Below are 13031 nucleotides of genomic sequence, written 5' to 3'. Positions count from 1 at the left end.
AACATTGAAGACATTTAATATTACTGTTTTCTGTGTTTTGTTTTGATACATGCTCAAGTTTGTTAAATAAGCACAGTTTAAAAAGCAGAAAAATAAATCTAATTATATAATATTGTGCAATTACTGGTAATTGCCACTTTGTGTTGATAAATACACAGCTAAGTTTTGTATGTAGATTATTTTATTTGTAATGTTTAATTCTCACTTCTGTGAACAGAGAAAAGTTCAAATTCCTTCTAAAGTAAAGCTTCCAGGTACCTTGCAAAATACCCTGTCTCTCAACTATACTAGTTATATTTGTTTATGGATAGAAATCAGTCTTCAGTAAAATACATCTACTGTTGCCTGGTGATGACAACAATGAATCTTTAAGTAGAGAGATGACAAGAATTGGCTTGCACTGGTAAATCATCATTAACAAGTAAGATCAGGAAACAGCTTCACTGAAAGGATCAAACTAGGAGATTTTAGGGGCTTCAAAGAGGAAATTATATGGCTTTTTAAATCCACCGTGATTCTTCCCTTTTGATGTAGGTGAAGCTAACTTACTGTTGGACTCAAACTGTTCAGGCATCTCATGGAGCCAAATACTAACAAGTTAATAATACATATATTGGAATTGAAGAGATTCTTCATTAGAAAATGTTTCTTTTGTAAATTAAGACACAAAACAGCCAAGAAGGTCCCATACTTAAGCCGCTTTGAAGCGCAGCCATTAGAAAACCTATAACCAGGAAGAAGTATCAGAAACACCACATGTGGTATCAAATTTCACTTTTAAGTTAGGCTTTAGATATATTCAGATAAGTAAAAAAGTTTAACTTATTCTGGGGTTATCTTGTGCAAGTTTTTATGTCAATGAAGTTTATCTTAATGCAGACAATAATAAGAAAGTTATGCAGTAGTGCTCATTAGACAGACTAAAGACACCCATTTATTTGAATTGTACTGTCCTGTTCAGACAGCCATTGGACACAATGTATAGACTTTTCTCTTACTGTTGAATGCATTTTTTGAGATGATACATGGTAGAACATTCCTGGGATCCAGGCAGCTTTTGCCAGAACACAGATAAATTTCAGTGATGATTTGTACAAAAACTAAGAAAGGTAAGTTGCACTGTAGACATCTGTGCACAAATTCCTTGGAAGCAAAGCTAATTTAACCTGTCTAAAGAGATCACTGCAGGGCTTTTCCTCTGCTTCCTTGTGTCCAGCAGTAAACTCAGTTAAGAGAGACCCACTGGGGTCCCTGGCAGCAGTATCTCCTTCTTAAGTGCAGCATCTCTAGTGGACTAGGGAGGAAATAAATAATGAAACATAAGCATCTCCCTTTTCCAAAAGGAAAATATAAACGGGGTTGAGGGAGGGGGAAAGGAGAGACACGGAGAGAGAGATCATGGCAAATACCAGATTGAATTCCCTCTGGCTCTAGTTCTTAATTAGGGGAAGACTAAGTGGAATATGAACAGATGGGAAATGAGCCACTCCTCACTTAGTACAGACATATCTATGAGCCACAAAGTGAGAAGAGAGAGGATATCCTTCAGATGGAGACAAAAAATGCCCAACTCTTACCCTCCAAGAGACACAGGTTTGATGATCTAACAACCTTTGTATCATTACTTTCTGCTACGACACAGCACTTCCCTGCCACGCCAGGAGCCAGCAGAGCACGTGTCCAGCTGTACAATGTTGGAGGTACTAACCCCATTAAGTTAATAAAAATCAGCTGCTTATACAATAGCATTAGTGAGCTCAAAATTCAAAGAAACAAGGGTCAGACTGCCCTGTCCTCTTCAGATTTTCCCAGCCTTCTCCAACTCTTCCACAGTGTGCCTTGGTTCTCTGGCACAATTAAAACATCTGTCAGCCACGCATACCCTGTTCCACTTAACAGCTTCACTTAGCAACTCACTGCAAGTCTCCTGCTCCGAGTGTGCGTGTTCTGCCAATTCCCGATTCACTTCTCATTTGTGAAGTTTTAATCTTGTGCCTGCTGGTTTTTTGGTCTCAGGAGAAAGAAAAGGTTTTGTACTTTTAAAGTGTGAATACTTTCATGAGGTCACTTAAAGACTACACTAAATTACTTGTGTAATTACTTATACAACTGAAGACATATTTAACATGCCAAGCTCACAGATACCTCTACTAGATAAATTTCTCCATACATCCCCCTCTTTCCCAAATAATTTACCTCTGACAAGTCACTGGCTGGAAGCTTAAGTGCCCTTACATAAATGAATATTAAAAATATCACCCATACTGCACTGACTAGCAGGCAACTAGAAATATTAATTTGACCTTCAGTGCTGAGAGGCTACAAATCACAAAGAATTTGTCCCATGCCACAGAATTAATTTTGATAAAATAATAAAAGTTTAAAAAAAAGCTTTAAATATAAATTACTAAAAGCTACACCATTTACTAGTACTTAACTTCCCAGAGAGTTCTTGATTAAAAAAAAAAGTTAATCAGCACACCTAAATTACATGTCATAATTTCACCCAATAATAGCATATTTTTCAGCAAATTACCTGAAAGGTTGTTTAGTTTCACTATAGACCCACTCTTATCTCCTCTTTCCCGAACTCTCAGCAATCTGCACAGAGTTTTATTTCCTACAATATGTGTTAGGTAAGAAAAAAGGGTTTTTTCCATAGGGGCTTTTAGGACCTGATCCACAATTCTTTGACATTTACAGGAGCTTCTGGAGATTTTAACAAAATTTCATAAACTAGAATCCAACACAACTGCTACCCATCAGAAGTTATTTCATTTCACCCAGCAGTTCCTAAACTGAACTCCAATCTCTACTTTTGGATTAGGCGTGTTCCAGAAAGGCAGTTCTGATTTTTTCCACTTTCAGAAGACCGAGATTCATCACTGTAGTTTTTCTAGTATTCAGCCATTTGTGTTGCTGAAAAGGGGAGTCCAATTTTGAATTTTAATTAGTTCCTTTTCTGGTGACTCTTTTTTTTTTTTTCCCCTGAAGTACCTAGTATTCTTTTTCTGCAAAAATACTGACATACTACTTCCTTCTTAACTCTAATTTTTTCAAGTGGAGCAGGTCAGGCTCTTTCACTCCCAAGCACATGGCATTCTCTGTCCTTCAATTCCTTTCACACTTTTTCTACATCCAAATTCCACCTTCCTTTTTAAAAGACTGCTAGCATCAAAACTATGCTTATTAGCTTCAGGTATAAACCAAACAGATGTCAAAAAGAAGTTACAACTCTTTATGATCTTATTTTTATGCCTTATAATTTATCTACCCTAGGGTAGTGCAGTTACTCCTTCTAGTCCGAAGGTCCCACCAGTGTTAAATTCTTTTGTCCTCTTTGACCTCTTGTTCCTTCTCAGAGCTACCACCTCCCTGAACACAGCCCTCATCTCTGTAGTTCTGCACTCCTTTTTTATCCATATAAGTATTCATCTCACTGTATTAAAAAGGATCTCATTTGGACAGGCTCAGAATGCCCAGTGATCAAAGTGGATTTTGTACAAAATCTTTGTCTTTATTCCACTTTGACATTTGAATGGATTTTGCATCCTCTCAAGGTTTCACTACATGAAATGTCAATTGCTCACTGACAATTAAATTTTGACTGTTGTAATTTAATCATCCATTATTTATATAATTTTTGGGGGTTTTTATTACAAAGCTCCGCAATAATTAGAATTTAAAAAATCCAAGACACAAAACATCAAGACAAATACTTTGTAAGAAGCATCCTCAAGAATCCTTAGAAACCATCTAAAACACTACCTAATGCTTTATCATTTGGAAGTCTATTGTTATGTTGCACATTGGTCAATACAAATAGCAACTTACTGTAATTAAATAACAGTAATGACATTACTCATGATGTTAGTTATACTAATAGCAGATATCAAAAAAACTAAGCTAATTTCCAGAGAGGCTTTGATTGTTTCTGAGAGTAATAAGTTAAGCTGTTTGGAGCTATTTTTTCCAATTGAAACTATTTTTGTGAAGAAGACACATGGAGCAAAGCCACTGAAGTACAGGAAGAACTTGTCCCCCTACTCACACCATAACTGCAAACTATATTTGTAACTGGCAAAGTATTGCCCCCCTCTTCAAACTGCTGGTGAGGCTCTTCTTCGTCTGCCCACTTTGCTTAAAATGTTCACAGCACGAATTTTTATCTCCACAGTGGGAGGCCAAGGATTAGCCCCAGTCTCCAAGAGGGTAGAGAGATTTAAAGGTCAATTTAATTAGCTCATTCTAATCTCTCGCACGCCTAATGTAAATGTCATTGTTTTCTAACTGCTACTTTAGCAGACAAGATTGTATTTTAGAAACTTTGAACATGTGAACTATGTGTTGGATCTAATACAAATACTCTGTGTAACTAATTTAAAAAGGAAGCCTAATAAAAATTGTCATTGAGTCAGAGCTTTTCCTAAGAAAAAGGGCAATAGGAAAATTCTGGTGGTAAAGCATAGAGAACTTTAGAACAACAGTAATCTTTCAAACTGACTGGCTTAACAGCTTTTCATTGATTTAAATCTTCCTCATTTCATAACGTCTGAACAAAGGCAAACAACAGTTTCTGGTGCTGTGATCTCATCCAAAAGCTGTGGAAAACTAAAATGAGCTTCACAAGCTCAACGCACCCTAAAGACAAATCAGATCACATCCCAGACTATTTAAGAGCGCCTCTGGGCAAGCTTTGCATGAACAAATAGGCAAAAACAAGTGCACAGATGATGCTCTGTGATGACTGAAATCATAGGTCAGTGGAAAAGCCTGGCAGTGGCTCATCACTGTTGGAGGATGATGTACACACGGTCTGGCTGTTCTTCTGCCACAGCAGTTACAGTGGTGCTCTCTGGCCCAGGCACAGCTTCTCAACAGGACAAGCCTGGAGCTCCCCCCAGCCCTTTTTAATCTTTTTTACAAGACCTCAGGAATCGTGGATATGGAAATTAGATCTGGATTACTGATTACAAAGGACATCAGAGAGACAGTGTCATACAACTGACATAGATGCTCCGAGGTTATTTGCTGTAAATTGAAACAAGCAGCCCACTTCTGAGATGATTTTCAGGACAGTGTTTTGTCAGTGACCTGTAGAGGTAAGAAAGGCAAAGCACTGGTGTTTCAATGTAACAACAGAAGCACCAAACTCAGAGATGTCTGGCTTGTCATACAGGGACAGGTAGGGAAGACCTTTGGGTCTATTTTGTATGCTGGCACTGTGCATTCTCTCCATTAAGCAGGCTCCTATCTGGAAACACTCTTGTGGAAGCACGACCAGGGAACACTGATCTTTGACACTGGAAGGTGTGTAAGGAATCTGGCATGGAGCAAAGCATACCTGACCTACCAGTAACACGCTACAAGCACATTCAGGGGTGTAACCTCCCCCTGCCTTTGCCAGAAGTATGGACAATTTTGCATTATGATTTTCTGTCAGCTCATAAGCATGGCTCTCAAAAGGCCTATGGTGAATAGCATGGGAGTGCCAAAAGATGAAAACAGGATACCACTGGTCGTGTGGTGCACCCAGTAGAAATATGAAGCTTCTCCTATGATCTTGCCAAGATGTGAATGTACACACCCAAACACCTATGAACATCTGTAAGAAAACTGTATTCAGGGAGTGATTGCTATGGTGAAAGATGTGAAAAACTTTGACAGAGAAAGGAGAAACACGAACTTTTTCTTTTTTGCATTGAGCTATCCTTCCACCAAGAGAAAGGTTATGGGTTCCTTAACGTTTTTGAATGAGAGTTAATGAATAAAACATGAGGGTCTTTCCTAAATCAAGTTATCCTATTGAGACCGTAGATATGGATTTGGAAATGTCAGCTTAAGGCATACACTTGCTTTGGAAAGAGTTAGGGCTCCTTTTCTGGGAGTCTTTTCCCTTTAGCCCTGCAAAGCTTGGCTTGATGCCTTCCTTTCAATAGCTGTGTCTGTAAGAACTTGGGGAGCATCTATCAGTTTGTTCTTTTGATGTTGCCAGCACATGCTAAATTACTATTTTCTAGTTTGAATGCCCGGTTGTGAATGACACTCAGTTTAGGCAAGGAACAGCTGAAAGCAAGGCAAATTAAATGTTTTCTAGGGAAAACCAAGAGAAACCACAAGTTAGTACATATGGCAACAGAAATTCTAAGGTTAAGTTCCACCACCTCTAAATTATTATTTGGGCTGACACTTACAGCACTAAATATTAGAACATTAGATTTAGATTGCAAAGTTCATTTTTTATGTGCTGGAAAGACTACAAAAAGCACAGTTTTTGTTACTATGGCTGATTCAACACTTTATTACCACCACTGCCTATACCCATGTCAAACAAAATGTCAGCAGCTCTGAATGTCTTGGTGTCAATGTCCATTTGGGATCCACAAACTGTATACTCTGCTACAGGAATCTCATCTGACAGATAAGCCCAAGAACTTTTCATGCACTGACAGACTTACCATGCTAAAATAAAATTACTACCACTGGTATTTTCTGTACAAGACAGTTGTTGCTCCAATGATTTTTAATGTACTTTATTGAATTAATTGAAGCGATTGTCTTAGGAATAAGCTCCAGCTCCGAACATAGTTGTTGCTGACCTTGCTGTCTGTAGTTTGATGCTAGAGGTGGCTTGTTCTTTCCCAAAGCAAGGGCCAAGAAATTAAAGCATGAATTTCAGTGCAGAAGCACCAGCTGAGAGCTCTGATTAATATTTGTTTGTCTGAAGAATCATCTTGGATTGCAAAGTAGTTTTTAAGTTCTTAAGATGATGGTTTTAGGACTGGATAAGTAATGTAAAATGAGCAAAAATATTTAGAGATTGGTAAGAATTTTGATGATCTGAAGCATAGATACCTCAAAAGAAAATTATATTGAAGGCTGACATCTATAAAACAAGCCTAGAATTCGCATTGTTTTCCTGATGCCTTGTTATGAGTCTGGACTACAAATCCTTCTGCATAGAGAGCTCTGCGAGATTTTGAAAAGTCTCCTTAACAGCTTTATCAGAAGAAGTGAAAGATACTGAGTTCATATGGTTTGTTTTTAGGGAAATTGCTTAAAAGCAGGAATTGTCATTATTATTTTAGATTTCAATCTTTTATATAGAAAAATGTTTAGAGAAATATCAAGCATAAGTAAATTAAAAAGAACTTACAGACCTATCTGCTAAAAGTTCTTTATGAATTCTTTGTACTGTACAGAGAATCCCTACAAACTGCTCCTGCAGACAGGAAAAGTCAGGTCTGAGCCTGTCTCCTATTACACCGAGTACTAAAACTTCAAGGGAAGTCAGTTGTGCTCTCCCTCATCCCCAGTAGAAGGCTCATTAGGGACGCTGGTGCCCTCTGGTATGAGCAATTGTACTTTATTGGGCAAGAACCCAGTCTTCCTCTTTTGCCTAGCAGAATCCAGATGTAGGATTCAGCAATAACTTTAAGCAAGAACAGATGTGTTGGAACATAGCAAAAAAAGTTTCCCTTCCCAGAGCAACAGCAGCAGAAGCATTTGTAACAGTAGTAGATCCTATTTTTCTACAGATTGTTGGGGGGGTGTTAGGTGAGCTGCCTGTCTGCTAATCTCTCATAATTTTGCAGTTTACAGAAGCTAATCCTCTAATTCTTCTAATAGAACTCTACTCATGGATTTTCTAAGCTAAAAAAATTATGTCAACTGAGTTGAAAAGAAACCCTAAAGAAAAACAGCTATCTGATTAATTGGAGGGGGTAGGGGGGGAGAAATCTTTTGAAGAATAACCTTTACAATGTCTAAAGCTGAGGGGGAATGCAGAAATTAAAATTAATTTAGTGCTGTAGTGAGGGACTTTACAGTATGTGTTTTCTAATCAATTTTTTTCTTTTCTACTAGAAACAGTTAATGCTCTCAAGTATTCTCCTGTGAATTTTAGAAGGATTTTTTCAATTAAACAAGAAAACACTAACAAAAATACATAATTTACCCTATCAAGGCAAAATCGGTCATTACTTAATGCTCTGGCTCTTAGAATTATTTTGACACTTAAAAAAGGTATCTTCAATCAGAGATCCATATGTACTTTTCTTGTAACATCTAACAGTACAAAGCGAAACAATAGTCTCTTTTCCTTTGATAATTTATAGTCTTTGTAAATGGGTAAGATGGTTTCAAAGTTCTTCCATCATTTAAATGCAATTTTAATTCATACTGACTAATCATCACTTGTGTTCCCCTTTTTAAGAAAAAACAGCCAGACCAGTTTTTAATTTGATGCAGTAATTGTTTTAGAAGTTTTTTTTATATAAGAATAAAATTTCGTAACATAGATTAAAGACTTAGTTTATCATAAGTTTCTACAGGCAAACTTTGAATAAAACTCAAAGTTTCATTAACTTCATGCTGTATTTTCTACACTGCTGTCCATAATAAAGCACGAATCACAAGGAAGTCCACACTCAGTATTAGCAGCCATGTATGTATCTCCATGAAACTTCAATCCCAGTTCAGTACTAAATATCTCTTGGAGATGCCCAACTAGCTATGAAAGATAGAGAGATGCAGGACAGATTATCAAAAACATCTCAAAAAAGGGAGCTGGTTTGTGTCATGTGAAGGAAGGGAGCTCATCCCAGGAACTCTAACTGCCATTGCTAGAAATGGCTTCCTGTAAGGCATGAACCATACACTATTTAAGGAATTCCTCTGACTGTAAAGTCAAGACTACTTGTAGGAAAAACATGTACTTTGTGAGATTTAAATCTCTCTTCAGAGAGAAAAGGAGGTCTCTGTAAGTCAAGTCCCATATTTTAATTATTCCACACATGAACTAAGTCTATGGGTTAAGCAGTCCACAAAACTACTACAAAGTGAGAAACACAATGTAAAAAATTAAAATTAGTATAGCCGACTACTTAGAGCATATGCTACCAATATTTTTCATGAGTAGTTTTTTGGGTTTTTTTAGTGTTTACTCATAAGGAAAGACTATTTGCCCTCTGGAACAACTCATCAAGGATATCAGCAGAACACTCTGAAAATGAAGGCATTTAAAAAGAATGTTTTTTGAGACTGTGACTGATGTGTCTGACTAATGAACAAGGTAATTGAGTTTATTTATCTTAACCGATCCTTTCTGGCTCAGTAATAGCAATGACATTGTTCACAATTGACTAGGACTCCGTTCCTGAAAACCATTATATAAGAAAAACTATCCAGAGAAAGTAACTTAATATTTCTTCCATAAGCTTGCCTTCACTTCTACACCGCAAAGAACTTTTCAATTTCAGGTTTGATTCTAAGATAATCATTTTAACCAATAATAATTGGAATAACTTCCTTGAAGATGAAGATTATCTGAAAATAAGTACATATACTGAAACTCCTTTTGTCAAAATTAGATTCCCTTTTTAAATCACAGAGACTGTAACATTAAAATGAAAGCAACTTCTACTTTTAATAGGGATAATCCCTATCTTGCACATGGGGTGACACAAATTTTTTTTATGTTTAGTTCTGTAAAAATAATTTAATTTTGGAAGTGAGTTCAAAATACATTAATACTTTGAGCACTTAATTTAGTTTCTTTTTAATCAGATTAGTCCAGTAGAAACAAAATTCAGAGTGATAAATTGCTTGGGCTGAGGAGAAAAACAATAGTGAAGGCAAACATTGTCTTCCCTTAGGTTAAAACTAATATTCATTATCTTCTGTTTTTCACTAAATACACTTTAAATACTAAGTAACATTAAAATTTTTTTCTAATACATAATTTTTTTGTATCAAAAACCAGGATGTAGTTACTTGTTCTTATTTTGGATGGTTGATTGGTTACATTACCAAAAACCCACAACACATAGCTACAAAGAAGTATTTTTGGTTTTAATCTGAAAATATGGACAGTTTATCCAGTGACAGTTCTTTAATGCCGTTTTATCACTGTTATCATTAATAAATCCAAACAGCACTATAACATAGTTACAACAGGAATTTCTGTTGCAGAACAACAGTGCAGATGGAAACATTTCACAGTGCTGTGGAATGCAGCATTTTTGATTATGCCAAGTCTGCCAGTTTTAACTCACTATAGCATCTTAAGTCTTCCAACATATTTACTGAACTGTGACTTCCATTGTCTAGTAATGTCAAAAGCCCATGTTCTAAAGATAGCAAGCATTAAGTTGACATCACAATTTTAAGAGCAATCACATGTCTTCCTTCTTTGACACTCATCCTTTTCCTTTGTCAAGAAAAATGAAATCTTCATATAAAGGGATCAAGTAACTTCTCAAACAATAGGATCCTCCTGGGTCCATGAGCAGAACTGAACCAGGGATGTAATTTGATATACCTGTTTAAACTGCTGGCCTCAGTCTTGGTGCATTTCCTTTTAAACAGTTCTTCACAAACAGGATAATAAAAAATTGTGGAATACAATCATGACAGCTCCACCAAAATAAACCAACAATCCTCTTCTCCCCTGACTGGCAAAATGTCTTAGCAAGGTTACAGTGGCTGTATGGTGAGGTCCATAATCTAATCTCCATCTATGTCCCTGCACGTTTTAACCCACCTACACATTTCTAACACATTGTTTGATATTGAAAAGGGGAAAATTGGTAAAAAGGATTGTTGAAGGACTCAGATATAGGTTCTGGCTGCAACATTTAGCTTGCTCCATTAGCAAGAATGGGAGCGTTACTGTACAAATGCATTTTGTAATATTTGTTTAGTTTAAACCATTTCTTAAAAATTCTTTAATGTATCTTAGTGACATTATAAATACAACTGCAGCTCACACCAAAATAGTTTAAAAGAGCATGAGAAGAAGTAGTACTGGGTTACACAGCAAGTATTCTTTAGGACAGGACACCTTGCAGTGTGACTGCAGAAGGAATTATCTCTGTGACTGAAACGCTGTGCATTAGGAACTGTTAATGGAAAAGGGAACTGTCAGTAAGAACTGGCAAATGAGGCTGAAGCAGAGTTCAAGGACTTTCTTTTGCAAAGGCAGAAAGAAACTCTGACTGCATGGAACAACCCTGCCAAATCTAGAGCAATTTCTTGGTTTGCAGTATCTGCTTTATCCTCTTAACAACAAGAAAATAAGACATGATGAAGCAGGATGAAGCTGGCAGGCCACAGGTCACTCTTCTAACCAAAAAGAGCAGGAGGGGGGGGGAAAAAAAAACCAAATAAAAAGCAAAAAAAAAATCTGTGGTCATTTCAGAAACCACATCTCATACAGACAGACCACTGAAGCAACTGAAGTGACTCAGCTGAGTATAGAATCTCTTGTCAGTAGTGTCCAGACATTATTTTTCCTCCTTATTGCAAGAGATATTACCCTGCAACTTCAATAACGTGGCTTATATGGAGGTACTCTAATGGGAAACACAGAGGATTAAATATGGCAGAAGGAACCAGAAGACAGCTTGGGCAAGCCAAGAGGTAAAACAGAAACATTTATTTTGCCAGTTTAGGCTTTTTCAAAGAGAACTTACCTGAAAGTCTTGATCATCAATTCCAAATCTTTCTCTTAGATTGCGGAAAACCATTGGACAATATTCCTTAAATTTGAAATGACTTGGCATGTTTTCTCTGAAAGAAGATGAAACCATTTCAACTTCATTATTGTGCATATATAATAAGTAACTCTAGAGAATTTTGTCTCAATGCTGTTCATAGAAAGCTGAGGGTAACAATCCTCTTACAATCTCTTCTAATGCTTTCCTTTTTTCAATGGGATTGGGTTATTTTGTTTTCCTTCACAATGTTTAATGAATGTTTATTAGCTTGCTATAACATCATTATGTTGTAGCTAAGGAACTACAACAACGATGAAATGAACACAAATTGTATTTTGACAATTCTGAAACATGGACTCAAAAGCAGAAGAGAGTGCTTTCCCACTGCCCTAAACTTACTTCAAAGGTGAAATATTAGATTGGATTATACAAGAATTACTATACCATCTGTGACATCAAAAAGTAATAACAGTGACAAAACTTCAAGAAAATTTGACTTGTTCAGTACAGAACTAGTTTTAATATCCTAGTGTTCATTTTAGACTTGTACAAGAGAAAAGTTATTTTGACCTTTGTCACAGAGCAGAAGATCCAAAGTAGCAGAATTTTTCTTTTCCACATATATTCTTGAAAAAAATTCAGGTTATACACAAACCAATACTAACAGTTTTATACGTCTGTACATACTGCTCATGGGACATTTTATTTTTAAGAGACAATAGATACTACATTAAATGACCTTAATACTTTCGAAGCTTCTATACGATTGGTATGATTTTGTATTATGGAAAATAAAAAGCTGAACATTGTTCATATTTGATATATCCTTTAGATTCTCATTCTTATTCAAATACTACCCTTAATAAAGAGCACGTGCACATGAATTTATGTTTTTAAAAATTCACAAATAAATGCTTATATCAGCCATAAATAATCACACCAAGAAAGGATCACCTTCAATATCTAAGATACTCATAAGGCAATAATAAACCATATGGAGGAAAAATTCTACCCAGCAGCCTTTGCTGTTGCTTTTTAGAACAGCACAGATGGTTATGTTTATCTCAGGATTAACTTAATCATCAAAACTTCAGTCCCATGCACTGAAAAATAACAGAGTTCATAGTACTTCATAAAAATATCACTGCCACTATCCACTTCTACACAAAATTGTTACTTGTACTTACTTGTTGAAAAGGTGATTGTCCACCTTTATCTTTGAGTAGGCTTTGAAATCATCTGGCATCAACATAACAGGGATTTGAACATGGCTCAGTTCATTGATCTAGAGAAAACAGAATATATTTAGTTGCTGATGTCTTTGTGAAGATGCTACATATATGTGTCTTAATTCTGAAAGTCTACTATTTCTTGTGTATATGTCCCAGGAGTGAATGCAAGTAATGAAAGAATGCAAAAGCAGTTTTATTCTTTCCAGATCAAATACTATCTCAAGAGTGACACTTTGGAAGAAAAGAAACAGCATTCCATATTTATACTTGTTTCAGAAACAAAAAAAGTGCTTGAAAGCAC

General features: G+C 36.2%; 1 protein-coding gene across 6 annotated transcripts in view; it reads right to left on the bottom strand.

Annotated features, from left to right (window-relative positions):
• Positions 1-13031, bottom strand: part of PIP4K2A (phosphatidylinositol-5-phosphate 4-kinase type 2 alpha) — a 134242-nt gene that overhangs the window by 40343 nt on the left and 80868 nt on the right. For all 6 annotated transcript variants that reach the window (XM_069006653.1, XM_069006651.1, XM_069006652.1 and 3 more), the window contains 2 exons: positions 12686-12783; positions 11475-11571 (listed from right to left, as the gene is read on the bottom strand). In XM_069006653.1, coding sequence (XP_068862754.1) covers positions 11475-11571; positions 12686-12750 — 162 coding nt within the window. In that variant the 5' untranslated portion in view covers positions 12751-12783. The remainder of the gene's footprint in view (positions 1-11474; positions 11572-12685; positions 12784-13031) is intronic.

This window comes from Aphelocoma coerulescens, chromosome 2, assembly GCF_041296385.1.
Source record: "Aphelocoma coerulescens isolate FSJ_1873_10779 chromosome 2, UR_Acoe_1.0, whole genome shotgun sequence".
Classification (NCBI taxonomy): Eukaryota; Metazoa; Chordata; class Aves; order Passeriformes; family Corvidae; genus Aphelocoma; species Aphelocoma coerulescens.
Note: the sequence above shows the minus strand (reverse complement) of the source record. Positions and strands in the feature narration are given on the sequence as shown.